Source organism: Cololabis saira, chromosome 10 (assembly GCF_033807715.1).
Source record: "Cololabis saira isolate AMF1-May2022 chromosome 10, fColSai1.1, whole genome shotgun sequence".
NCBI classification, from domain to species: domain Eukaryota; kingdom Metazoa; phylum Chordata; class Actinopteri; order Beloniformes; family Belonidae; genus Cololabis; species Cololabis saira.
Genome location: NC_084596.1, coordinates 7566846 through 7593037, shown reverse-complemented (window position 1 = coordinate 7593037; position 26192 = coordinate 7566846). Strand labels below are relative to the sequence as shown.

At 47.6% G+C, this 26192-nt stretch overlaps 1 protein-coding gene across 15 annotated transcripts in view; it reads left to right on the top strand.

The window, feature by feature from the left end:
- Positions 1-26192, top strand: part of LOC133452365 (discs large homolog 1-like protein) — a 93183-nt gene that overhangs the window by 49544 nt on the left and 17447 nt on the right. For 6 of the 15 annotated variants that reach the window (XM_061731633.1, XM_061731618.1, XM_061731619.1 and 3 more), the window contains 13 exons: positions 4237-4335; positions 4644-4697; positions 6267-6317; positions 6676-6800; positions 7589-7758; positions 7931-8067; positions 9348-9489; positions 11784-11913; positions 12989-13145; positions 14366-14468; positions 16829-16943; positions 20033-20209; positions 20285-20351. In XM_061731633.1, the coding sequence (XP_061587617.1) occupies positions 4237-4335; positions 4644-4697; positions 6267-6317; positions 6676-6800; positions 7589-7758; positions 7931-8067; positions 9348-9489; positions 11784-11913; positions 12989-13145; positions 14366-14468; positions 16829-16943; positions 20033-20209; positions 20285-20351 (1527 nt within the window). The remainder of the gene's footprint in view (positions 1-4236; positions 4336-4643; positions 4698-6266; positions 6318-6675; positions 6801-7588; positions 7759-7930; positions 8068-9347; positions 9490-11783; positions 11914-12988; positions 13146-14365; positions 14469-16828; positions 16944-20032; positions 20210-20284; positions 20352-26192) is intronic. The other 9 variants (XM_061731627.1, XM_061731631.1, XM_061731630.1 and 6 more) reach the window with 3 other exon arrangements.

Below are 26192 nucleotides of genomic sequence, written 5' to 3'. Positions count from 1 at the left end.
AAAGGGATATTTGTTTTATTTTATTCAAGAAGCATTTTTATTCTATATATGCAGGCAGTTTATTTTGATTTCATTTGTTTTATACATTTTGATATTGTGCAGACCTCTGTTAATAAAGGAACCTGTGTGACATTTGGCACGAGGCTTTGTATTAAAACTGACTGTTTTTTTAAGGGTTTGCCTCAGAAAAAAATGATGCTAACAGAGATGCTATGCTATAATGCTTTGGGGGAAACCCCAATTATGGCACAGAAAAAATATCGATATATATCGAGTATCGCCATTCAGCTAGAAAATATCCAGATATGACTTTTGGTCCATATCGCCCAGCCCTAGTTCCCAGTTATTTTGAGGTGTGTGTGGGGGGTGTTTCTAAAGCTCCACCGACAGCAGCTCAGCCGGGTTTGGGTCTGGGCTTTGACCGGGTTCGGGCCCGGTGTGGGTCCAGAGGACCTGGTCCCACAAGTCTGCCGGTTGGTTCAGGTGCAGGGTTGTGGACCTCAGTCCTGGTTCCATGTCCTGGTCCGGTTCTTGATGGTGATGTTGGGGGGGGGGGGGGGTTCGTGTAAACCGCGGCAGCGAGCAGCGACCCACTAGCCTGCTGGGTCGATCCGGTCGATGAGCTAATTATAGCCGGGGCCAGTTTCCATCAGGTCTGGCTGCAGCGCCACGGTAACCCCGCCCCCAGGGCGGTTGTCCTCAGTCGTCCTCTGGTGTGTAGTCATGTGTGTAGTCATAACATCCAGCTGTAGTCGTGGTAACGTCCAGCTGTAGTCGTGGTAACGTCCAGCTGTAGTCGTGGCAACATCCAGCTGTAGTCGTGGTAACGTCCAGCCGTAGTCGTGGTAACATCCAGCTGTAGTCGTGGTAACATCCAGCTGTAGTCGTGGTAACGTCCAGCCGTAGTCGTGGTAACGTCCAGCTGTAGTCGTGGCAACATCCAGCTGTAGTCGTGGCAACATCCAGCTGTAGTCGTGGTAACATCCAGCTGTAGTCGTGGTAACATCCAGCTGTAGTCGAGGTAACATCCAGCTGTAGTCGTGGTAACATCCAGCTGTAGTCGTGGTAACATCCAGCTGTAGTCGTGGCAACATCCAGCTGTAGTCGTGGCAACATCCAGCTGTAGTCGTGGTAACATCCAGCTGTAGTCGTGGCAACATCCAGCTGTAGTCGTGGTAACATCCAGCTTTAGTCGTGGTAACATCCAGCTGTAGTCGTGGTAACATCCAGCTGTAGTCGTGGTAACATCCAGCATTAGTCGTGGTAACATCCAGCATTAGTCGTGGTAACATCCAGCTGTAGTCACGGCAACATCCAGCTGTAGTCACGGCAACATCCAGCTGTAGTCGAGGTAACATCCAGCTGTAGTCGTGGTAACATCCAGCTGTAGTCGTGGTAACATCCAGCTGTAGTCGTGGTAACATCCAACGGTAGTCGTGGTAACATCCAACGGTAGTCGTGGTAACATCCAGCTGTAGTCGTGGTAACATCCAGCTGTAGTCGCGGTAACATCCAGCTGTAGTCGTGGTAACATCCAGCTGTAGTCGAGGTAACATCCAGCTGTAGTCGTGGTAACATCCAGCTGTAGTCGTGGTAACATCCAGCTGTAGTAGTGGTAACATCCAGCTGTAGTCGTGGTAACATCCAGCTGTAGTCGAGGTAACATCCAGCTGTAGTCGTGGTAACATCCAGCTGTAGTCGTGGTAACATCCAGCTGTAGTCGTGGTAACATCCAGCTGTAGTCGTGGTAACATCCAGCTGTAGTCGTGGTAACATCCAGCTGTAGTAGTGGTAACATCCAGCTGTAGTCGTGGTAACATCCAGCTGTAGTCGTGGTAACATCCAGCTGTAGTCGTGGTAACATCCAGCTGTAGTCGTGGTAACATCCAGCTGTAGTCGTGGTAACATCCAGCTGTAGTCGTGGTAACATCCAGCTGTAGTCGTGGTAACATCCAGCTGTAGTCGTGGTAACATCCAGCTGTAGTCGTGGTAACGTCCAGCTGTAGTCGTGGTAACGTCCAGCTGTAGTCGTGGTAACGTCCAGCTGTAGTCGTGGTAACGTCCAGCTGTAGTCGTGGTGACGTCCAGCCGTAGTCGTGGTAACGTCCAGCTGTAGTCGTGGTAACATCCAGCTGTAGTCGTGGTAACATCCAGCTGTAGTCGTGGTAACATCCAGCTGTAGTCGTGCTAACGTCCAGCTGTAGTCGTGGTGACGTCCAGCCGTAGTCGTGGTAACGTCCAGCTGTAGTCGTGGTAACGTCCAGCTGTAGTCGTGGTAACATCCAGCTGTAGTCACGGCAACATCCAGCTGTAGTCGTGGTAACATCCAGCTGTAGTCGTGGTAACATCCAGCTGTAGTCGTGGTAACATCCAGCTGTAGTCGTGGTAACATCCAGCTGTAGTCGTGGTAACATCCAGCTGTAGTCGTGGTAACATCCAGCTGTAGTCGTGCTAACGTCCAGCTGTAGTCGTGGTAACGTCCAGCTGTAGTCGTGGTAACGTCCAGCTGTAGTCGTGGTAACGTCCAGCCGTAGTCGTGGTAACATCCAGCTGTAGTCGTGGTAACATCCAGCTGTAGTCGTGGTAACATCCAGCTGTAGTCGTGGTAACGTCCAGCTGTAGTCGTGCTAACGTCCAGCTGTAGTCGTGGTAACGTCCAGCTGTAGTCGTGGTAACGTCCAGCTGTAGTCGTGGTAACGTCCAGCCGTAGTCGTGGTAACATCCAGCTGTAGTCGTGGAGACGTCCAGCCGTAGTCGTGGTAACATCCAGCTGTAGTCACGGTAACATCCAGCCGTAGTCGTGGTAACATCCAGCCGTAGTCGTGGTAACATCCAGCTGTAGTCGTGGTAACATCCAGCCGTAGTCGTGGTAACATCCAGCTGTAGTCACGGTAACATCCAGCCGTAGTCGTGGTAACATCCAGCCGTAGTCGTGGTAACATCCAGCCGTAGTCGTGGTAACGTCCAGCTGTAGTCGTGGTAACGTCCAGCCGTAGTCGTGGTAACATCCAGCCGTAGTCGTGGTAATCTTCCCCTTGCTACGTCACTGCGTGGTTTACATTCGGGTACGGCGTAGGTTACGCGGCGACACGCACCGTACGGCGCGCGTCACCGCGTAACCTACGCCGTAGGCTCTGCGTTGGTGTAACGCGGAACCATAAATCGGCCTTTATTCTGGCGAGATTTGAAAAAAGCTTCGCAACAACGACCAAGCGAATGATTATGTACATTCACTGAGTGAATATTATGAAAGTAAAATACGTATTTCTTGCTAGAAATGTAATCAAAACGCATTTTTATGCAGAAACTAACTCAAAATATTGATTTTATTCACAAAAAAATGAGAAATGTCCGCCATGTTTTTTTTTTTAATTCAGTCTGCAAATGATGACGTAAAGCATTCTGGGAAATTTTCTCTGGCCCTCGGTCAGCGAGTCGGTATCCGAAATCCCTCGCTATGAAGGGTTAGATTCATACTCCCTACCCCTCGTTATGCCCACTACCCCTACATGCAAAGAGGAATTGGGACACCACTACCCTCATGGGAACGTGCAAAATTTAGGGGTAGGGATGAAAAGTAGGACTAGGGGGGATTGGGACTGGCCCTAAATCTCAACACGTCACCATGGAAACGTTGTTTACATCCCTCCTGGAGGACCGGCTCACCGTCCAGACCAGTTCCACTCATGATCTGTAGAGCCACGGGTCCAGGACCTGAACCAGAACCAGGACCTGAACCAGAATCAGGTCTGGTCTTCATTAGTCGATCAGTACGTTTTCCGTTGGTCAGTTTTCAGTTTCAGATTTTATCTGATTGTTTTTATCCTTTATCTTAAAACACGTCTGATAGTCTGGTCCCTTACCCAGAAGTCCTGATTAATCACATCTGTCTGTGTCGGGGGGGGGGGAGGGGCAAACCCCCTGCTGAGGGCGTCCCGGGGGGCTGAGGATTTACACACACTCACACACACACTCATACACACACACTCACAAACACACACGCCTGGAGGCTCTAATCCTCGGAGCAGCGGGGGGGGGGTGTCACTAATCTGCCAGTCCCAGCCTGTGATTGGCCGGGCCGAGGCCCCGCCCCCTCATGGCCCCGCCCACCCCGCTGACGCCTCGGCGCCATGGCGACGAGCATCCCGCCCGTCTCCTCCGTCGTCCCGCTGCTCATCTGTGCTGCTGTCTGTCTGACCTCTGACCTCTGACCTCCACCATCATGCTGTCGTCCAGCAGGCCGACGCCGCGGCGCCGCCCTCTCCTCCCATAATCCCCGTGATCCCCGTCTCGCCCATCCCAGCCGAGACCGCCGCCATCCCTCCACCCTCACAGGTCTCTGTGTCATTCTTTTATTTCCATGCACTTGTCTCTGTCTGCTCCATCCATCATCCATCCATCCATCATCATCCGTCATCCGTCCGTCATCCGTCCGTTCAGCGCGGCGTCCGTCCGACGACCCGGTTAGAGACCCGGCTTCGTGCTCCAGAAACGCCGCTGCGTCCGGACGGCTGACCCGGGCGTGGCGTCGGCTCGGCGTCGCCGCGGCGCCCTGATCCAGGGGCGGAGCTTCGGTTTCAGTGGGTGGATGCTGGTGGGGTTTGCTGTGTGTCCGGTGTGACGCTCTGATGTTTTCTCCACAGGCCAACCCGCCCCCCATGGTGGTCAACGCCGACAGCCCGGACACGCCCCCTTACGTGAGTCACCGGCCCAACAATACCCAGCTTTAGAGCCACATGGTGATGCATTATGGGTAGGGCGCAGAACTGGGCAGGTTTCATCTCCATCTTTAGGGCGCGGCGTCGTGGGCTCCAGGGAACCATTATTTTTAGGCCGTGTTATCGAGGGCTCCAGGAAACAGTCTTCATTTTTAGGGCGTGGCGTCAAGGGCTCCAGGGAACCGTCTTTAGGGTGTGCCGTTGAGGGAACAGTCTTCATTCTTAGGGCGTGCTGTCCTGGGTTCCAGGGAACCTTAATTTTTAGGCCGTGGCGTCTAGGGCTCCAAGGAACCATCTTCATTTTTAGGGCGCGGCCTCCAGGGAACCGTCTTTAAGGCTTGGCCTCCAGGGAACGGTCTTTAGGGCGTGGCCTCCAGGGAACCGTCGTTAAGGCTTGGCCTCCAGGGAACGGTCTTTAGGGCGTGCCATCGAGGGACCTTTTTCATTTTTAGGGCGCGGCCTCCAGGGAACCATCGTTAAGGCGTGGCCTCCAGGGAACCGTCGTTAAGGCACGGCCTCCAGGGAACCGTCGTTAAGGCGTGGCGTCGTGGGTTCAAGGGAACCGTCTTTAGGGCATGCCGTTGAGGGAACCATCTTCATTCTTAGGGCGTGCTGTCCTGGGTTCCAGGGAACCATAATTTTTAGGGCGTGGCGTCTAGGGCTCCAAGGAACTGTCTTCATTTTTAGGGAGTGCCGTCGAGGGGCTTCAGGGAACCGTCTTTAGGGCGTTGGCATCGAGGGACCTTTTTCATTTTTAGGGCGCGGCCTCCAGGGAACCATCGTTAAGACTTGGCTTCCAGGGAACCGTCTTTAGGGCGTGCCGTCGAGGGAACCTTTTTCATTTTTAAGGCGCGGCATCGAGGGCTCAAGGGAACCGTCGTTAAGGCGTGGCGTTGTTGGTTCCAGGGAACGGTCTTTAGGACGTGCCGTCGAGGGAACCTTTTTCATTTATAGGGCGCGGCCTCCAGGGAACCATCGTTAAGGCGTGCCGTCCTGGGCTGCAGGGAACCGTCTTCGTCTTTAGGGCGTGGCTTCGAGGGCTCCAGGGAACCGTCTTTAGGGCGTCGTGTCGTGGGTTCCAGAGAACTGTCTTTAGGGCATGCTGTTGAGGGAACCGTCTTCATTCTTAGGGCGTGCCTTCGAGGGCTTCAGGGAACCATAATTTTTAGGCCGTGGCTCCAAGGAACTGTCTTCGTCTTTAAAGCGTGGCTTCAATGGCTCCAGGGAACCATTTTTAGGGCGTGGCTTGGAGGGAACCTTCTTCATTTTTACGGCGTGGCCTCCAGGGAACGGTCTTTAGGGTGTGCCATCGAGGGAACCGTCTTAAGGGCGTGGCGTTGAGGGAACCATCTTCATTTTTAGGACGTGCTGTTTAGGGCTTCAGGGAACCGTCTTAAAGGGCGTGGCCTCCAGGGAACCCTCGCTAGGGACCCGTTGTTAGGGCGTGGCCTCCAGCCCTGCGGGTGGATCTCCAGAAACAGAAACAGACGTGATGGACGTTCAGGTCTCCGGTGCGACGCCGCTGACGACGTGTTTGTTTGTTTCCAGGTGAACGGGACGGAGCCGGACTACGAGTACGAGGAGATCACGCTGGAGCGGGTGAGAACCGCCCCCCCCCCCTCTCGACCTCGGGGGGGTCAGTGATGGACCTGGATCAGAAATAGATGCTTCACAATAAAAGTCTCCAGCTAAGCAGCTCAGGCTTTTATTCTGAAGAGTCCAAACCAAACAGTTCTGACCCACCAGATCTATTTTTAGATGGGGGCGGGGCTTATGACAGGTCAGGTGGTCTGCAGGTAAACCTGTTCTGGAGACCTGGTCCTGGACCTGGTCCTGGTCCTGGACCTGGATGCATCCGTTCACCATCCTCACCTGTCTCTGATTTTAAATCCTTCTTTTTCATCGACTTGTGCTGATTGTTGTTGTGCTCTGCGGTTGCCGTGGGAACCGTTTCCAGGGGAACTCGGGGCTGGGCTTCAGCATCGCGGGCGGCACCGACAACCCCCACATCGGTGAGGACCCCAGCATCTTCATCACCAAGGTCATACCTGGAGGAGCCGCCGCCCAGGACGGACGGCTCAGGTGAGGCCGGCGGGAGGGGCGGGGCTAGGAGGGGCAGGGGCGGAGCTAAGAACATGTCCATACTGCAACCCGTCGAGCGTTAAATCTGCATCCTCCAAAGTGTGTTACAACCAGGGGTAAATATGCACTACGGTCCAGGGGGGTCAAACTATGGAATACATGTTCCCATTTAGCAAAAAAATGCTTCTCTGTACAAGGTTTTAAAGGATGTCTGAAACACCACTTAATTTTTGTTTTGTAAATGGAACTGCTCTGGCATAAGTAATGGATGTGCTGAAAAATGTTACCGTCTTGTGTAATCTCCTTGAAATTATTTTTAGTTTTTGTTCATTTGGTTTGTTATTTAGTCGTTTATTTTTTTTGTTTCTTAATTATTAAATTGTACTCTATCATTTTTCATATATCCGATCATTTTTCTTTTGTGTAAATTCTTTGTAATTTTCCTTTAATTTCTATCATTTATAGATTTTCTAACTGCTCATTTGTATATTTTGTTTTTATAAGTATGATATTACATTTTATGTTAACTATAGGTGGAGGCGCCTGATAAGCTCTTTGAGTTTTCGCCTCTTCCTGCACTTTAATTTGTAAAGTTGGTAATTTTATTTGTGTAATGTTTAACTGTGCCAATAAATAAATCTAAAATCTAAAAAAAATAAAAAATAAATCTAAAAAAAATAAATCTAAGAACAGCTGTGGGCGGGGCTAAAAACTGCGGGACCCCGGTTCCTCCAGAACTGTTCCTGGGGTTCCGGCGGGTTCTGACGGCGCCGGCGTCTCCGTTCCAGGGTCAACGACGTGATCCTGAGGGTCAACGAGGCGGACGTCCGGGACGTGACCCACAGTCGGGCCGTGGAGGCGCTGAAGGACGCCGGGTCCCTGGTCCGACTCTACATCCGCCGGAGGAAACCCGTCTCCGAGAAAGTGATGGAGATCAAGCTGGTGAAGGGACCCAAAGGTACCGAGTCTTGTTGGTGGGGGGGCTGGTCCTTTTGGTCCTTTGGCCCTTTTGGTCCTTTTGTTCCACTGGTCCTCTGGTCCTTTTGGTCCTTTTGGCCCACTGGTCCTCTGGTCCTGGTGGTTTCCATGGAAACCCCCAGTGGTCCTAAACGCCCGTCCTGTCTCCCCAGGTCTGGGGTTCAGCATCGCCGGCGGGGTGGGGAACCAGCACATCCCGGGGGACAACAGCATCTACGTGACCAAGGTGATCGAGGGCGGAGCCGCCCACAAGGACGGCCGTCTGCAGATCGGGGACAAGCTGCTGGCGGTGAGTGGAGCGCGTGGTTGCCGCGGCGACGGGCCGATGGCGGCGGGCAGGGCTGGGCGATATATCGAGATTTTAATATTTCGATATATTTCCAAACGATATACGGCACGAGACAATATGGTTTATATCGATACAGCTTATTTTGCGACAAATTGACTGTACATCAACGCTGACCCCTCGCGCAGTGGGAACATTGTAACTTGCCACAGGGCATCGCTGAAACCTGACAGTGTTGACAGGTTAGTTTTCCTGCCACAAAATCTGTAAAATGTGCAGTAGTTGACTTGTAGTTATTTGAGATTTGCTCAAAGAGATGCAATGTCTGTTTACATGTTTTATTTGAGATTTGCACAAATGTTTTGTTATTTGCACAAGTGTCAAACTCAGTGGAAAAGTCTGCCTGTTACTGTCTACATTGTATTAATTGCACAGTGTATTTTAAATTAATTGTTATGCAGGAAAGGGATATTGTTTGTTTTATTCAAGAAGCATTTTTATTCTATATATGCAGTTTCATTTGTTTTTAGTGATGCACCGATTGTTCGGTAATCGAAATTGTTCGGCCGAAAATGGCAAAAAAACACTTTCGGTGTTTGGTGGAATAAGTGGGAAAAACAACGAACAATTAATAACGGCGTTGTAAAATAAGGAAATAGACTGGCCGCTCCGTCCCGTAACGTTGCGCACTGCATAAATCGTTGGCCAACCAAAAACTAACCCCATAAGAATTTTACTATGTTCAATAAATATTTTCTACCTTGTAATTTTGTAAAAGATTTTTTTCTTTGAAAAGCATGCCTAAATCAAATGTATTTGATTTATGCAATGGTGAAAAAATTGGCAAAATAAATTAAAAACTGCTGAAGAACCATGTTCGGTATTGTTCGGTATTCGGCCCAGTGTTTATTATTATTTTCGGTTTCGGTTTCGGCCACAAATCTTCATTTCGGTGCATCACTATTTGTTTCATACATTTTGATATTGTGCAGAGTGCAAACCTCTGTTAATAAAGGAACCTGTGTGACATTTGGCACGAGGCTTTGTATTAAAACTGACTTTTTTTTTTAAGGGTTTCCCTCAGAAAAAGATGAAGCTAACAGAGATGCTAACAGAGATGCTATGCTATAATGCTTTGGGGGAAACCCCAATTATGGCACAGAAAAAATATCGAGATATATCGAGTATCAACATTCAGCTAGAAAATATTGAGATATGACTTTTGGTCCATATGGCCCAGCCCGACGGGTGGATGCCGATGCTGACGGCGTCTCTGTGTCCAGGTGAACAGCTGCTGCCTGGAGGACGTGTCCCACGAACACGCCGTCACGGCCCTGAAGAACACGCCTGACGTGGTCTACCTGAAGGTGGCCAAGCCCAGCGGCGTCTTCAGTGACGGCTTCACGCCGCCAGACCTCAACAACTGTGAGTGGACACGTCCTGTCCTGGTGGACACTTCCTGTCCTGGTCCCCACCTGGAGACAGGTGTACATGTTAGGGCTGAACGATTTTTGAAAATAATCTAATTGCGATTTTTTTTTTTTCCTCAATATTGCGATTGCGATTTAATATGCGATTATTTTTTCAAGGTTCTGTTTTCATGTATTTTTCAACTACACAAGCAATAGATCAGTTTGTTTTATAATAAACAATGTCAGATTTATTTAAAGCACAGATAACAATAAAGAAAACAAATCTGTGTCTTTACCTCTTTAACACGTCTACACATGTCTGTACACGAGTGTTATGGGTCGTTCTCTGAACCCAATCACACGACACCAAACCGGGTTAAACTTTAGCCAAAACGAGGCGTAGTTTAATAGAAAAACACAGAAAAACTCCCACAGGGAACAAAAAAACCTTCCTCACAGGGAACTCAGAACTTCTTCATAAATAACTCAAAAATCACAGAGAAAAAAACACCAGCAAACTAACAAACAAACCAACAAAGCTCAGAGTTAACAAAACCAACCAACCATGAACATCTCGCAGCCCCGCTCTTTAACTTCTCCTCATGATGAGCTGACGAGCTGCAGGTGTGGTTTAAGCCTGATTTATGGTTCCGCGTTAAACCGACGCAGCGCCCTACGCCGTAGGGTACGCGGTACGTACGGCGCGCGTCGCCCCGTAACCTACACCGTAGGCTCTGCGTCCATTTAACGTGGAACCATAAATCAGGCTTCACAGCGCCGACGCGCGCCCGGCTCGTACTCAACGCCGACTCCGCGCTCATATATTTAATAAATGTATTAAACCCATATATTTACAGTTGTCCCGATCCGATCACGTGATCGGAAATCGGGGCCGATCACGTGATTGCAGACTCGATCCGGACTCGGACGTTATGAGCCGATCAGGAATCGGATATATATATATATCAGGGTTTCCGTTGTCCGGTAATTGCCAGACTTTGTCCGGTAAAATATGCCGAAGTCCGGTATTTTATAATCTCTCCGGTCAAAATGTCCGGTGAAAATACTCACTGGCGCCGACATCCACGTGTGCGTTGATTTATGGTTCCGCGTCGCACCGACGCAGAGTCTACAGCGTAGGGTTCGCGGCTACGCGCACCCTACGCCAGACCCTACGGCGTAGGCTCTGCGTTGGTGTGACGCAGAACTATAATTCCGGTTTAAAAGTAAACAACATGCGCCCAAGTACCCGTGCATGACAGGCAGACACACACGGGGAGAAGAGACAATTTCTTTAATTTTAATTTTTTTTTTAAACTTTATCCTTATGAACGCAATTGTTATATACGGTAGTCCAACTTTCCTTATTTTAATCAGAACACTTTTTTTTTTCCTCTTCGGCGTGGAGTAGTGGGCTTGGAGCGGCAGCCATCGGTTAGTTTTTTCTTTTTAGATCCGAGGCTTTGCGTAGATGGTGGCTTCCGCAACTTTCAGGCGCTTTTTCTGCGCAAGCAAGCTTTATAGATGAGGCCCCAGGACTGAAGCGGAGCTGCGGTGCCGACATTATGGTTCCGCGTCGCGGAAGGCTCTGCGTTGGTGTGACGCGGGACCATAAATCAACGCACACGTGGAGTAGTGGGCTCGGAGCGGCAGCCATACACCGCATGCGCGCAGAGCACGCCTGTTTGTTTTGAAGCTGAATCAGCAGTGAAGCAGCCCTATGCTTAAAAAAAAAAAAAAAAAAAGAAAAGACATTTTTTTTATACTGACTTAAGAATGTTCAAGCTGCCTACCTCCTATGTGCTCAGTTTACAGTACACATGTTAAAATATAATAAAAGGGTCATCCTGCATAATTTTCTTTTCTCTTCTTCATTTTTTATTGTTTTATAAAAGTATCGGATCGGGACTCGGTATCGGCAAGTCCTCAAAATCAAAGGACTCGGACTCGGACTCGGGGGCAAAAAAACCTGATCGGGACATCCCTACATATATTTATAAAGTCCCGCCTGGCCGAGCCCTAACACTGAGGCCATGGTAGATACAGTAGGTTACACACGGACACGCGGCACTGTTGACTTTTTTTTCCCTGCCGGCAACGTGACCAGATCACGTGACTGGTCAAATCGCAGCCTTTGCGGTTAGAACATCTCGTTTTATCACATCGCGATATTATCGCAAATGCAATTAATCGTTCAGCCCTAGTACAAATGTCCATGAGGATCTACAGGTGCAGATATGTACCAGGTGTGATGATGCAGGTGAGCAGCAGCAGCGTGTGACCTCTGACCTCTGCCCTCTGTTCCAGCGTACACGCAGCACCTGGACAACCATATCAGCCCCGCCCCCTTCCTGGGGCAGCCCGTCCCCCCGGCGCCGTCCTCGGGCCGCTACTCGCCGCCGCCCAAGAGCATGCTGGGAGATGATGACGTCACACGGTGAGCTGCCCCCCCCTCCCCAGGGAGCCTTGGCGGGTGGCGCTGCACCGCGGGGCCACAGGCCTGGGTTTCCCCCCATAGATGTATATATACGTAGACGCCTCATAGACTGACGCTGCCTATCAGCGCGGCCGCCATCTTGGATGGGTCTCCAACGGCCCCCAGTGCATTTATTTCTACTGAGGAAGGTTTTATCCCCGACTACAATCATCCATAACTCCCCGAATCTTTACCTGATTTTCACACGGTTTGGTTTGTTACAAACGGCAGAGATTTAGTTATGATACAGGACCCTGTCACACATTAAAAATATGTACTTTTATGCTGAAAGACTTTGTATTATGCTCTTTAACAAAGACATATGGTATGGCATTGATAAATGTATAAATTAATTAATTTTATATTTTAATAAAGAAACAAGTTTGATTGTTCATTTGAATTTATTAGAAGGGGAGAGGGGTGTGTTGTATTTATTTATGTATTTATATTATGTTTTTCTTATTAATATTATTTATTTATTTTTATTTAATTATTGTTTTGAAAATGTGAAAAAGGGCAAAATATTGATATTTCTATTGTTATTGTAAATCTTTTTTTTTCTCTCTTATTGCCCTCAATAAATATATCTATAAAAATAAATCCAGGTCATTCCAGGGTCTTATACTACCCTGTTAGACTTGAACTGGGGCTGGGGATCTAAAACCCTTGAAAAAGAACTGTTTTGCAGCTTCTTGTGCGTGCTGGCTGTAACTGTAACTCTGTAACTGTAACTGTAACTCTGTAACTGTAACTCTGTAACTGTAACTGTAACTGTAACTCTGTAACTGTAACTGTAACTCTGTAACTCCAGTGTAGTTAATTTAGCCTGGAGTGAGGAGACCCATCCAAGATGGCGGCGATTTGCAATTGCCCCTCGGGGATAAATAAAGTTTCTCTGAATCTGACGCTGGATTAAGTTCCAGCATGTCATGAGGCGTCTACGTATATATGTCTATGCCTCCCCCCCCCCACCCCACCACCCCCCTCCAGGTCACGTGACCCCTGACCCTGACTAAATCCCCCCCCCCCCCCACAGGGAGCCCCGGCGGGTGGCGCTGCACCGCGGGGCCACCGGCCTGGGCTTCAACATCGTGGGAGGAGAAGACGGAGAGGGAATCTTCATCTCCTTCATCCTGGCAGGAGGACCCGCCGACCTGTCTGGGGAGCTGAGGAAAGGAGACCGGCTGGTGTCGGTGGGTGCAACACACACACACACACACACACACACACACACACACACACACACACACACACACACACACACACACACATATGTACACACATGTACACACTTGTACACACTTCCAATACACCCCCTACCTTCTACCACTACCCCTAAAAAAGAAGCCACAGATTTTAGGGCCCTGTCCCAATACTCCCCCTACTCCTACTTTTCAGCACTACCCCTAAATGTTGCGTGCTACGTCACTGTGTGGTTTACGTTCGGGTACGTGAGCGACTGCGTAGTTACGTTTGCACAAACGTCACACCAAATCAGGAAGCCCAGAGATAAAAGCTGTTTTAATTTCCGCTGTAGCGCTGTTAATATGCCACTTTATTAAGTTTTAATATTTTTTCAGGCGTAAAAGTAACCGTTAAGATCCCCAACCTGGGCTCAGTTTATCCAAATAACGCCTGTTGAGAAATTTGACCCGATGTTTTCTCTGAGATGAGAAGAGCCGCCGGCTCGGAGCAGCAGCAGCTCACGTACAGACCTGGGAGCTGATTTATGGTTCCACGTTAAATCGACGCAGAGCCTACGGAGTAGGGTACGGCGTACGGCGCACGTCACCGCGTAACCTACGCCGTAGGCTCTGCGTTGGTGTAACGCGGAACCATAAATCAGCCTTTATTCTGGCGTGATCTTCGCAACAACGGGCAAACGAGTGATTATGTACATTCACTGAGTGAATCATTTTTCTGGCCCTAGATCAACTAGTCAGCACGGAAAACACTCGCTCCGTAGGGACAGATTCATAGCCACTACACGTTTTCTCCACTCCCCTTAGGTGAAAGAGGAATTGGGACACCACTACCCTCACGGGAACGCGCAAAATGTAGGGGAAAGGGATGAAAAGTAGGAGCAGTGGGAGTATTGGGACAGGGCCTTGTACACACATACACACACACACACACACACACTCAGTCGCTGCCTTTATGATGAACAAGAATCAACTTTGTGCCGTTGTAAAGTCACAGCTTCTTAGAATAAATTCATTTTTTGATGTAAAATCCCAAATTTCAGTGAATCGCAACATTAAAATTGTGAGTTTTTCTCAAGCCGGCGTCACGTCAAAGCTTGTTCAGGATGTTTTAGCGGTGACGGGTCACAACCGGGTCGTCCTCCGGGGTTCTGGTGCGGCGGCTCGGTTGGGCCTGACGGGAGAACCCTCTTCACGCTCGTCTCTTGCAGGTGAACGGCGTGGACCTGCGGAACTCCACCCACGAGCAGGCGGCCGCCACGCTGAAGAACGCCGGCCAGACGGTCACCATCGTGGCCCAGTACCGGCCGGAAGGTGAGGTCACATGACTATGTCCAGGTCCTGGTCCAGGTCCTGGTCCAGGTCCTCTAGCTGTTTAAACCCCCCGAATGTTTTTTTTACATAAAAAAAAAAAAAAGAGTAATAGGGCCAGGCAGGCGAAAAATAAAAATATTTTAGAGGAAGATTTTTTTTCATTATGCACTTTGAGAAAAAAGTCGAAATGTTGAGAAAAAATTTGAAATGTCGAGATTAATGTTGAAGAACAATTTCGAGAAAAAAGTCGAAATGTTGAGAAAAAAGTCAAAATTTGATGACGATATTGATTTGAAACACATATCACACGTATGCAGTTGCATAACTTCAGAAACGTAGCCTTAACGTTCCACTCCAAGGATGTAAGATAGTTAGTTAGTTACGGCTCTTAGCTGTCAGTCGCTCTCCTACCTGGATTTGATGGTCCAGAGGAGACATTTACACTTTATTCACGAAAGTTGCATTTCAACATTATTCTCAACATTTTGACTTTTTTCTCAACATTTCGACTTTTTTCTCGAAGTGCACAATAAAAAAAATCTTCCCCTCTCAGATATTTTTCCTCCTTTATGGCCCTGATATTCTTCCGTAGATAGTTGATATCTAGTGATCCGTTCGGGGGTCGAACACGTGACACTGAAACGTATCTCATCCAGACTCCAGTTTCTAAATCAGAATCATTTTTATTGGCCAAGTCCGGTCAAACAAGGCAGGGAATTTGATTAGGTGATTTCACTCACTGTACAGTAAATACCGTATTGTCCCGAATAAAAGACGGTGTTTTTTTGCATTGAAATAAGACTGAAGAAGTTGGGGTCGTATTCCATTTGGGGTCTAAACGTTATACCCATTCACAACACTAGATGGCGCCAGATATCTGTAAAGCGAATGCTGAACTTAACTCCCCAGGCCAAAGTGAACCCCTGTCACGAAGAAGAAAAATAAAAATAGTGGTAAGAAAGAAAAGAGAAGAAAATAAGAGAAGAGATAACACAAAATGGAGAAACGTAGCGAGGATCTGGAGAAAAGTGGGTGGAAGATCAGCAGGTGAACCGGCAGCTGAGAAGTTATGATGCAAACTTCAAGATGATGATGAGGCAAAGAATGAGGCAAAATAACATGTTTTTTCTCTCCAATATAATGTTATAATCATTTGTTTCAGATGTACTGTAATTATGTTTATATAAAAACAGAATTTGGTGTTCAAAAAGTCTTTTTTCAAACTTGAGTCTTGACAAAGAGGTGGTTGTCTTATATTCGCGCCGATACGGTAGACAAATGACGGCTCTTATAAGGTTTCTGAAAGGTTGCGGTCTTTGGTCTCTTAATAATAATAATAATAATAATAATCAATTTTATTTATAGAGCGCTTTTAAAAGATCTCAAAGATGCTTAACTTGACTTAACTTGACTTAACTTAACTTCACTTCACTTAACGGACAAATCAGTACAAAAAGTGTGGGCCCAACATGGAGCCTTGCGGCATCCCACCACTAAGAGAACCTGCAGTCGCTGAGTTGTTTTTAGTTGTGATTGAAGTTTGGGGAAATGTTTGCAAAAAATATACTCAGGCTATTTTCATTTTACAAAAAAAAGCCATAAGAATAATTAGTAGAAAACAATACAGTCATTCTTCAAATCCATTATTCTTTCAGTTAAAACTGTAGAAATTTCTTGAATTAGTGAACCACAGAATTCTGCAAATTATGTGGAAAGCTCAATAGAAAATGTTGCCATATACAGAAAAAAATTGAAAAAAGAGAAAATAATTATAACTTAAAAGGAATAGAGATCTTTAAAAAAACTAAATTCAGGACAAAATTAATGGAACGTTGTGTTTCTGTAAAAGAAACTGTTTATGGAACAATCTGGATACAGAAGCCAAAGAATGCAAATCAAACATTACATTTAAAAGAATAATAAAAGCCAGTTTGATGAAGAAATATCATGATAATTGTTAAGTTAGGTTGGTTTTCTTTTTTTTTTTCTCTTTTCAGCACCATTGTCATATTTTTTTTTTCTTTGAATCAAAAGAGAATACGACTATCTGTGTTAGATGACAGCTATTTTGTGTTATTTTAAAAAAAAATACGTTTATTGGAAAGGGTTTTTTTTTAATTGCGTAATTTGTAATTTTTTTTTATATTACATTTATTGAAATGTGATTTCTTAGGAAAAAGGGACAGATAAAATAAGATTAGTCTTACTCTCTTTCTGTTTCCTTTCATTCAAGGAAAGAGATTTGTTGTAATTATATTGAACCGTTTAGTTTTTCTTTTAATGAATGAAATAAAGCATAAAGAAGTAGTGTTTGTGTTAGTAAAGATGTGGAGAGGTTTGACTGTGCTGTGGTTGTGCAGAATACAGCCGCTTCGAGGCCAAGATCCACGACCTGCGGGAGCAGATGATGAACAGCAGCATCAGCTCGGGCTCGGGCTCTCTGAGGACGAGCCAGAAGAGGTCGCTGTACGTCAGGTGAGAGGAAACGCTGGCCCGTCCGCCCTCCATCACCGGGATCAGAGGTGTCAAGTAACGAAGTACAAACACTTTGTTACCTTACTTAAGTAGAAATTTTGGTTATCTATACTTCACTGGAGTCATTATATGTCGGACGACTTTTACTTTTACTCCTTACATTTTCACACAATTATCTGTACTTTTTACTCCTTACATTTTAAAAACAGCCTCGTTACTCTATTTCATTTCGGCCTTTAAATAAAAACTATCCAGTTAAATTGCTCCATCTGGATAGAGTGAATTTGGTTGTGGTTGTTTCAGATGTTCTTGTCCAGTTTTGTTCTTACATCCGTTCCCTCAGATTCCTGCAACTAAACTTGGATGTACATTCCAATAAAGGTTAGGATAAATGATAACATGAACATGAAGTTTGACTTTTGGCACCATTACAATACTTATAGGCAACTAGTCATCATATCTCCTGCTCTCTGAAACACATGTTAATGCTCAATAGTACACATATATGCTTCTTTAATATATTTGCATTATACTAAGATGCATTCATTTTCAATGGCCTTTGTCCTTAAAGGGAAAGTTCGTTTTTTTACAACCTGGACCTTATTTCTGGCATTTTTTATGGTCGTATACTCACCCAGGCAAGTTTGGTGTCATTTGGAGTCCTTCGGAAGATATTAGGAGTTTTGTGCGAGCCACTTCTCCATATAACGGTAGCGCATGGGGGCACAGCGGGACACAGATGATGCAGCGTCTAAATAATACATGATTTCCGCAAAACTCTTCATTTCTTTTATGAATCACTAGATCTTCTTCCAGGACCTGTTGTCTACATCCGGGGCTGTGTGTGTAACAAATAAATCAGTTTGTAAACAAGACCTCTGAACTCATGACGTCATCTCTGTGTGCGCGTCCCAGACACAGCTCCGTGTACAGCTGGAGTTCACTACTGTTAGTTTACTGTTAGTTATTTGAAACGTCTGAATATTTGTCAAATTCTGAGGTTGTGGACGACGACTTTGAATATGATGGACGTCCTTACCGTTTTGAGCCAGAGTATACGGCTGAAGAGCTCACTGAACGGAGGACAGAGTGCGCGCACAGAGATGACGTCATGAGTTCAGAGGTCTTGTTTACAAACGGTTTTATTTATTTTATTTATTACACAGACAGCGCCACAATGTTACAACAGGTGCTGGAAGCAGATCTAGTGATTCATAAAAGAAATGAAGAGTTTTGCGGCAATCATGTGTTATTTAGATGCTGCATCGTCTGTGTCCCACGGTGCCCCGTTCACTACCGTTATATGGAGAAGAGGCTCGCAAAAAACTCCTAATATCTTCAGAAGGACTCCAAATGACACCAAACACCTCTGGGTGAGTATACAACCATAAATAAATGCCAGAAATAAGGTCCAGGTTGTAAAAAACCGAACTTTCCCTTTAATGGCTTTTTCCCCCTTACATTACTTTTACTTTTATACTTTAAGTAGTTTTGAAACCAGTACTTTTATACTTTTACTTGAGTAAAAAACTTGAGTTGATACTTCAACTTCTACAGGAGTATTTTTAAACTCTAGTATCTATACTTCTACCTGAGTAATGAATGTGAATACCTTTGACACCTCTGACCGGGATAAACGGGATTCAGAAGAAGTGTCAGTCATCTTTAAGATGAGCTGGCGTTTTTTCTGGGGGATTCTTTTTTTTTTTATTTCTTAAAACAGGTAACAATACAGGTGCGCAAAACAGAAACACATACAGGTTCAGGACAAGAGGGGGCGCTAGAATACAAACAAAACAGACAGACAGACAGACAAAATGACTTCTGTTCAGACAATACCACTGGCACCTTTCTTGATAAGATTATCTTATTTTATCATTCAGTGCGTTTACATGGGAAGTTTAATTCCGAATTAGATTAAATCTGATTTAAAATGAGTAAAAATTACCATGTAAACACCTAATTCCAAATGAAAATGGCCATTCCGAATTAAACTTAATTCCGAAGTAAGTGGTTGGTTTATTCTGATTTTAAATCCGAATAGAATAATTCCGTGATCATGTTTACACTCATTCTGCTTTAAATTAATTCTGGTCTTTCTTTCTGCTCGTTCCCTCGCCCGTCTGTCTCCATGATGCTTACCGGTATATTCCACGCTGGGCTTGTTTTCCAAACAAAGTTTCAAGATGGCAGCACGCAGTAAACGCTGGTCAAGAGATGATTTATTTAAAAATCTTCCCCTCTCAAATATTTTTCCTCCTGCATGGCCCTAATAATCTTCCGTAGTCTTTCACCTATGGCTCTAGGTGTTTTGTTATATTTAACTTCGTATATACGTTATATATACATTATGTGCACTCTTTGTTCATCCTCTAGTGGATACATAGACTTTCTGTGGATATCATGGTGAATGGTGGAGGAAACTGGCATGTTGTGTGTCATTGGATCTGGATGTTGATGGTTTGCAGAGATGCTGGGATTCCTGGGTAATAGGGGGAAGGGTTGGGGTAGTCGTGATTTGTTTATCTTCTGTTTTGTTTTGGCTATTTTAGTTTTTCTGTCTGTTTTAATTATTGTTGCTGTAGATTTTATTTTTTACTTTTTAGCATAGGAAGAGGAGAGAATCTCTGACCGTACTGCTTCCCTTCTCTATGCCATTTATGATCATCTTGTTACCGTGAGATTCTTAATAAAAAAATGATCACAAAAAAAGACAAACAAAACTGTACAAAACAACAAAATCAATGTTTATGACCATGTATGCGTGTGTGGTGTGTGAGTATGAAGGTTTACTAGAATTATGGTTATTTTAGGAAAGAGACAGCAGCCCAAAAAAAAGTTAATTAATTAATAACTAATAAAGTAAAAGAAGTGGGCAATCAATCAATTAAATAAATAATGGAAAGTATAATAATAAACATCACAATCTTCTTTGAACATACAAAGCAGTAATAATGGCTATCTTTAAAAAATACACGTATTCATTCAGAAAAGAAAAGGTTAACAAGCAACTAATTATGATAATGATATGTTTGATTAATAATAATAATATAATAAGAGTGATGACAGCAGTAATCTCTCTGCTGCAGAGCTCTGTTCGACTACGATAAGACCCGGGACTCGGGGCTCCCCAGCCAGGGCCTCAACTTCAAGTTCGGGGACATCCTGCACGTGGTCAACGCCTCCGACGACGAGTGGTGGCAGGCGCGGCAGCTGACGGCGCAGGGCGAGCTGGAGGAGGTGGGCGTGATCCCCAGCAAGAGACGGTGAGTCCTGGGTCGGTCCCCGGGTCGCCCCCACCCCCCCCGCCCTCCGCTGACCCCTGTCCTGTCGCCCTGCAGGGTGGAGAAGAAGGAGCGGGCGCGGCTAAAGACGGTAAAGTTCAACGCCAAGTCCCGGGACCGAGGGGTGAGTGCTGGAGCTCTGCTGCCGCATCGCAGCAGAAGCTGAACCCTCTGGAGTCGCCGCTCACGCCGCCGTTCAGACCCGCGGTCAGGCGGAGGGAAGACCGCCGCCCCGTTTGACCAGGGAGCACAGCGCTCCCTGTGTCCGTCACCTCGGCAACCGTTTGCGTCACCTTGCGTCACCCGGCAACCGTTTGCGTCATCCTGGCAACCGTTTGCGTCACCTCGGCAACCGTTTCCTTGACCCCGGCAACCGTTTGCGTCACCCCGGCAACCGTTTGCGTGACCCCGGCAACCGTTTGCGTCACCCCGGCAACCGTTTGCGTGACCCCGGCAACCGTTTGCGTCACCCCGGCAACTGTTTGCGTCACCCGGGCGATCGTTTGCGTGACCCCGGTAGTTGGCCTGTTGAAATGAGACGAGCTAGCTCAAGTTTACCGTGAGAACCAGCATCACATTAAGTAGCTATCACCATGGTAACCGTGACATGGTGTTGGGCATCCCACATTTATGATATTGCAGTTCCCAGTTAGCTCGCTAGCGTATTAATGGTAGTTTATTTCCAGGAATTTCTCCGCTGCGTGTTTTGAACCCACTGTGAAGTTTTCTCTGGAGACTTTTCACCAGCTAGTTACTTTGCTAGAGTTGCTCTGGTTCTGGTTCTGGTGCCGGCATCGGTGGGCGTTAGCACGTCCACGGTAAAACCCGTCAGCATATTTACGTCCCGATACCGCCGGATTTCAATAAACAATCCCGACTCGTCAGTCAGTCTCGTTACTTCGTGTGTTGAGTCACTGGGTGAAGCAGCAGGCGACTAGCCTAAGCTTTGGCCTCAGCTTTAGCCTCGGCTAGCCTCAGCTAGATACCTAGCGGTAGTACCAGTACACTGGAATGTTTATTGTGAAAGTCTACAGTTTCTTGTATTTGCGTCGTCCTCTGAGGTTAACTCGCGACGCTAGTGGCATTCACTTAAAATAAAACATGATTTTAAGTTAAATCATCATTTTCGTTTATTCCGAAGAAATTTAACGCGGATTTAGGAAATAAACTCAGTCATCCGTCCTCACTGATAAAAGTGCTCCAGACGCGTCGGTTAGTTTTCTTTACATAAACTTTATAAACAGATATGGTACCGTGGTCTGGCCTGAGGGCAACGCGGCGAGGGCGATGAGACGCAGCGAGGGCAATGAGGGCAACGCGGCGAGGGCAACGCGGCGAGGGCAATGAGACGCGGCGAGGGCAACGAGACGCGGCGAGGGCGACGAGACGCGGCGAGGGCGACGAGACGCGGCGAGGGCGACGAGACGCGGCGAGGGCGACGAGACGCGGCGAGGGCGACGAGACGCGGCGAGGGCGACGAGACGCGGCGAGGGCGACGAGACGCGGCGAGGGCGACGAGACGCGGCGAGGGCAATGAGGGCAACGCGGCGAGGGCAACGCGGCGAGGGCGATGAGACGCGGCGAGGGCAATGAGGGCAACGCGGCGAGGGCAACGCGGCGAGGGCGATGAGACGCAGCGAGGGCAATGAGGGCAACGCGGCGAGGGCGATGAGACGCGGCGAGGGCGACGAGACGCGGCGAGGGCGACGAGACGCGGCGAGGGCGACGAGACGCGGCGAGGGCGACGAGACGCGGCGAGGGCGACGAGACGCGGCGAGGGCGACGAGACGCGGCGAGGGCGACGAGACGCGGCGAGGGCGACGAGACGCGGCGAGGGCGACGAGACGCGGCGAGGGCGACGAGACGCGGCGAGGGCGACGAGACGCGGCGAGGGCGACGAGACGCGGCGAGGGCGACGAGACGCGGCGAGGGCGACGAGACGCGGCGAGGGCAATGAGGGCAACGCGGCGAGGGCGACGAGACGCGGCGAGGGCGACGAGACGCGGCGAGGGCGACGAGACGCGGCGAGGGCGACGAGACGCGGCGAGGGCGACGAGACGCGGCGAGGGCGACGAGACGCGGCGAGGGCGACGAGACGCGGAGAGGGCGACGAGACGCGGCGAGGGCGACGAGACGCGGCGAGGGCGACGAGACGCGGCGAGGGCGACGAGACGCGGCGAGGGCGACGAGACGCGGCGAGGGCGACGAGACGCGGCGAGGGCGACGAGACGCGGCGAGGGCAATGAGGGCAACGCGACGAGGGCAACGCGCCGAGGGCGATGAAGGGCAGCGAGGGCAACGAGACGCGGCGAGGGCGGAGCATCGAGGGCAACGCGGCGAGGGTGATGAGACACAGCGAGGGCAACGAGACGCGGCGAGGGCGGAGCATCGAGGGCGACGCGGCCAGGACGACGCGGCGAGGGCGACAAGATGCGACGAGGGCGACGCGGCGAGGGCGACGAGAACTGGCGAGGACGACGTGACGCGACGAGGAAGACGCGATGAGGGCGACGTGACGTGACGAGGGTGACGCGGCGAGGAGGACGTGACGAGACGCGACTAGGATGGCGCGACGAGGGCGACGAAACGCAGCGAGGGCGACACGGCAAGGGCGGAGCGTTGGAGCTGCAGAGCACCAGGCGGCGCCTCCAGAGGGCTGAGCGTTTCCAGGACGTTTCCAGCGTGTGTTTAACTGCATGGCGATGACTCCTCTCTGGTCCAGACGTGTCTGAGCCGCTGCCAGCTGATCTCCACTAACGACTAACGTTTACAGCCGCTGGCCGTTAACAGCATGCTGTCGGCGGAGCCGCGGCGGCGCCGTAGCGGCGCGGTGGCGCCTCCACAACCGTGAGCTGCTTTAACACGCGTCGCCGTGAGAAAGGTCGTCCACAGTCCCCGACATGCATGACCCCAGACCCCCCCAGCGCAGAGTGAAACGCTTGACATTGACGTCTGCTTCCTCCTCCTCCTCTTCCTCCTGTTCTGTCTCCTGCTGGATCCCAGCATGTCTCCGTCGTCCTGCCGCTCAGATCTGAGCAGAACCGACTCCAGCTTCAGCTCCTTCCAGCCGCAGACGGGTTTCAGCAGCCCGCTGTTCCATGGAGGTCAGAGGTCAGATAGAGGTTATTCGGAGGTTAGTTGGAGGTCAGGGACCATCAGAGAGACTAATTCTCATTACAGAGACAGAGAAGACCAGAAAATCAGACTTTATTTACAACAGTTTTAATAAAACTGAGTGTGTGCTAAAGTTAGTACCCCCTCTAAAAATATGCTTTAGTCTCAAAACTAATACAAATGTGATTTTAGTGGGTTTAACCTGGAAAATACATCTTTAGAAAAACCAAAACTACAAACTTTCTCACAATTATGATGATCAGTTCATCAATAATCAGCTCATCAATGATCAGTTCATCGATGATCAGTTCATCAATAATGATCAGCTCATCAGTGTCATAACGTCACAATAACCTGTCGATTTACCAGCTGAGTATAAAGCAGTGATTCTTAACCATAGGGCCGCGGCCCACACTTGGGCCGCGAGCGCCATCTAGTGGGCCGCAAAAAGAAATCAGTTTTGTACGTGTGGGCCGCGAGGGCCGCGGGACTGCATAGCAACTCCCGACCAAATGAGGAGAAGAAGACACTCAGCTAGCTGTACGTGTAATAGTAAGAGAAATGGTGTGTAGTTACAGAGTAAATCCTTCATTTTGCACAGAGTAGGTTTAGATCCGCCAGGATCGGGGATCGATTACTTGGGTCTGCGCCCAGAGCGAGCGAGCGCGGCGTGATCATTTATCCCGGCGCGTCCCCGCGGCCGGGGAGGTCGGCTGAGGCTGCCGCTCGGGCGGTGGCTCCGTCGTTACTGGTGAAAGATGGTAGATGTAGATGCGTGGGCTGACGTGTCTGCTGGAATGGACTGTTGGTCGGGCTTTCGAAAAAGCATCAGAAAGACTCGGCTGGTCCGCAGCCAGAGAGCTGCGGTGCGGGCTGTGCCCGTCGCAGCTGATCAGGCTCGGATGAACCCGACACACTGAGTCCTGACAACTTATTAATGTAAATAACTTAAAGTAAAATCAAACTAAGTTTTGTCCTCGCTCTATTTTTAAATATGCAACCCGGAATGGACAGATTCATCCTGTTCAGTCTTCCCACTGGGACAAAACCAGTGTCTCATACGTTCAGAGACCGTGGCGTTCAAAGTGTGAAAGTGAAACGCCACTGAAACAAAACACAAAGTTTATCATCAAACATATCCACTCAAGTCTGAACTGAAGTCACAGAAAAATAAGCTGAGCATCTTAAAACATCCATGTTTGAGTCCAGATACAGCTGTGAAGCAGCTTTCTCCACAATGAACATAATTAAAACTAAATATCGTTCCAGGCTCATCAATGAGCACCTCCACATGCATATGAGAACCTGACACCATCCAGCCCAGATTTAAAGTCCTGGCAGGAGAAGTTAGAGCTCAGTTCTCTCACTGAACGACAGAAAGTGAGGGCATAAGATTATAAGAGGGGAAGAAAGAAAAACTGCAAAACTGTTCAATTGTTAAGATGTGTTTATATTCATTTATTATAAAAATGTGTTGAGACAATTAACAAAGAAAAGGGGAAATTCAAACTGCTGGTAGATAAATAAAATAAGATAGCATTTGAAAAATAAAATAAAATCTATTTTATTTTTAAGAAAAAAAAATATGTTTAATTGAAGTTACACATGTTAATGGGCAAATATGTACTTTTTTAATATAACAGTCAGATGCAGATGTTGATACAACTATGAGGCTACTTGAATATATATATATATATATATATATATATATATATATATATATATATATATATATATATATATATATATATATATATATATATACATACATACATACATACATATTATGATGTTCTGGACCTTCGCTTGAGTAAATTTTCTCTAAATGGACCTCTCAATGTTTTAGTTGAATACCCCTGCTATACAGTGTTAATATTTAATGGGCCCCGGGCCACTCTGTACTGAAAAAATTGGGCCCCAAGGTCAGAAAGGTTAAGAACCCCTGGTGTAAAGTTTATATCAGTACTTTTAACTTCACAGAGTAATGATCAGTTCCGTTTTGCTGCCCCTGGTGGTTAAAACATCAGCCTACACAGCTTTAAATGATGAGACCTTCAAGCAGCTCTCTGGATGTATTTATTTATATATTTATTTATTTATTTATGTATATAATATAGACACATCCTTGCTGTCATGTCCAGCATGTCCCAGCAAACATCGTCTTTGTCTTCTCTTTTGTTGTCGCTCCTTCGGTCGACACTTAAAACGCGTTGCGGCATCAACGATACAAAGAGATGAAGAGTTTCAGGTGTTCTTGTGTCTCATTCTCCGCCAAAACCCGGATTAAGGTTCCCAGATTCTGCCAGATTCTCTGATTGGACGGGTCGGGACCGGGGACGGACCGGTCCAGTAACCTCTTCTTCCTCAACCTTGTTCAGACACTTCTGGAACAGACGTTTACTTCTCTGCATTAATGCTTTCTGCATTAATACTTGTGTTATCTTGGTCTAATATTTAAATTTGTTTGATGATCTGAAACATTTATGTGCGACAAACATGCAAAAAAATAAGAAGTCAGGAAGGAAGAAACGCTTTTTCACACAACTGTATGTTTGAAATGTGGTTACGTGAAAGCAGCTTTCCCAAGGAGCTCTGGAGGCACAGAGGGAAAATCAGGGAAAGACTTAGAAGCAAAATGACCAATTTGAAAATAGCGAAACAAATGAGTAACAGGGAGGACATAATTTGAATGAATGAATAATTAGTTTATTCTATTCAGAACACTAATCAGTTTCACACAATAAACAATAACAAACAAACTCTGTGTAACAGAAAAAGGAATCGGCTGAAGCCGAAGCTTATTCTGTACCTTTTCTGAAAGATAACCCAGTTTATCAGGAATACAAAAGAA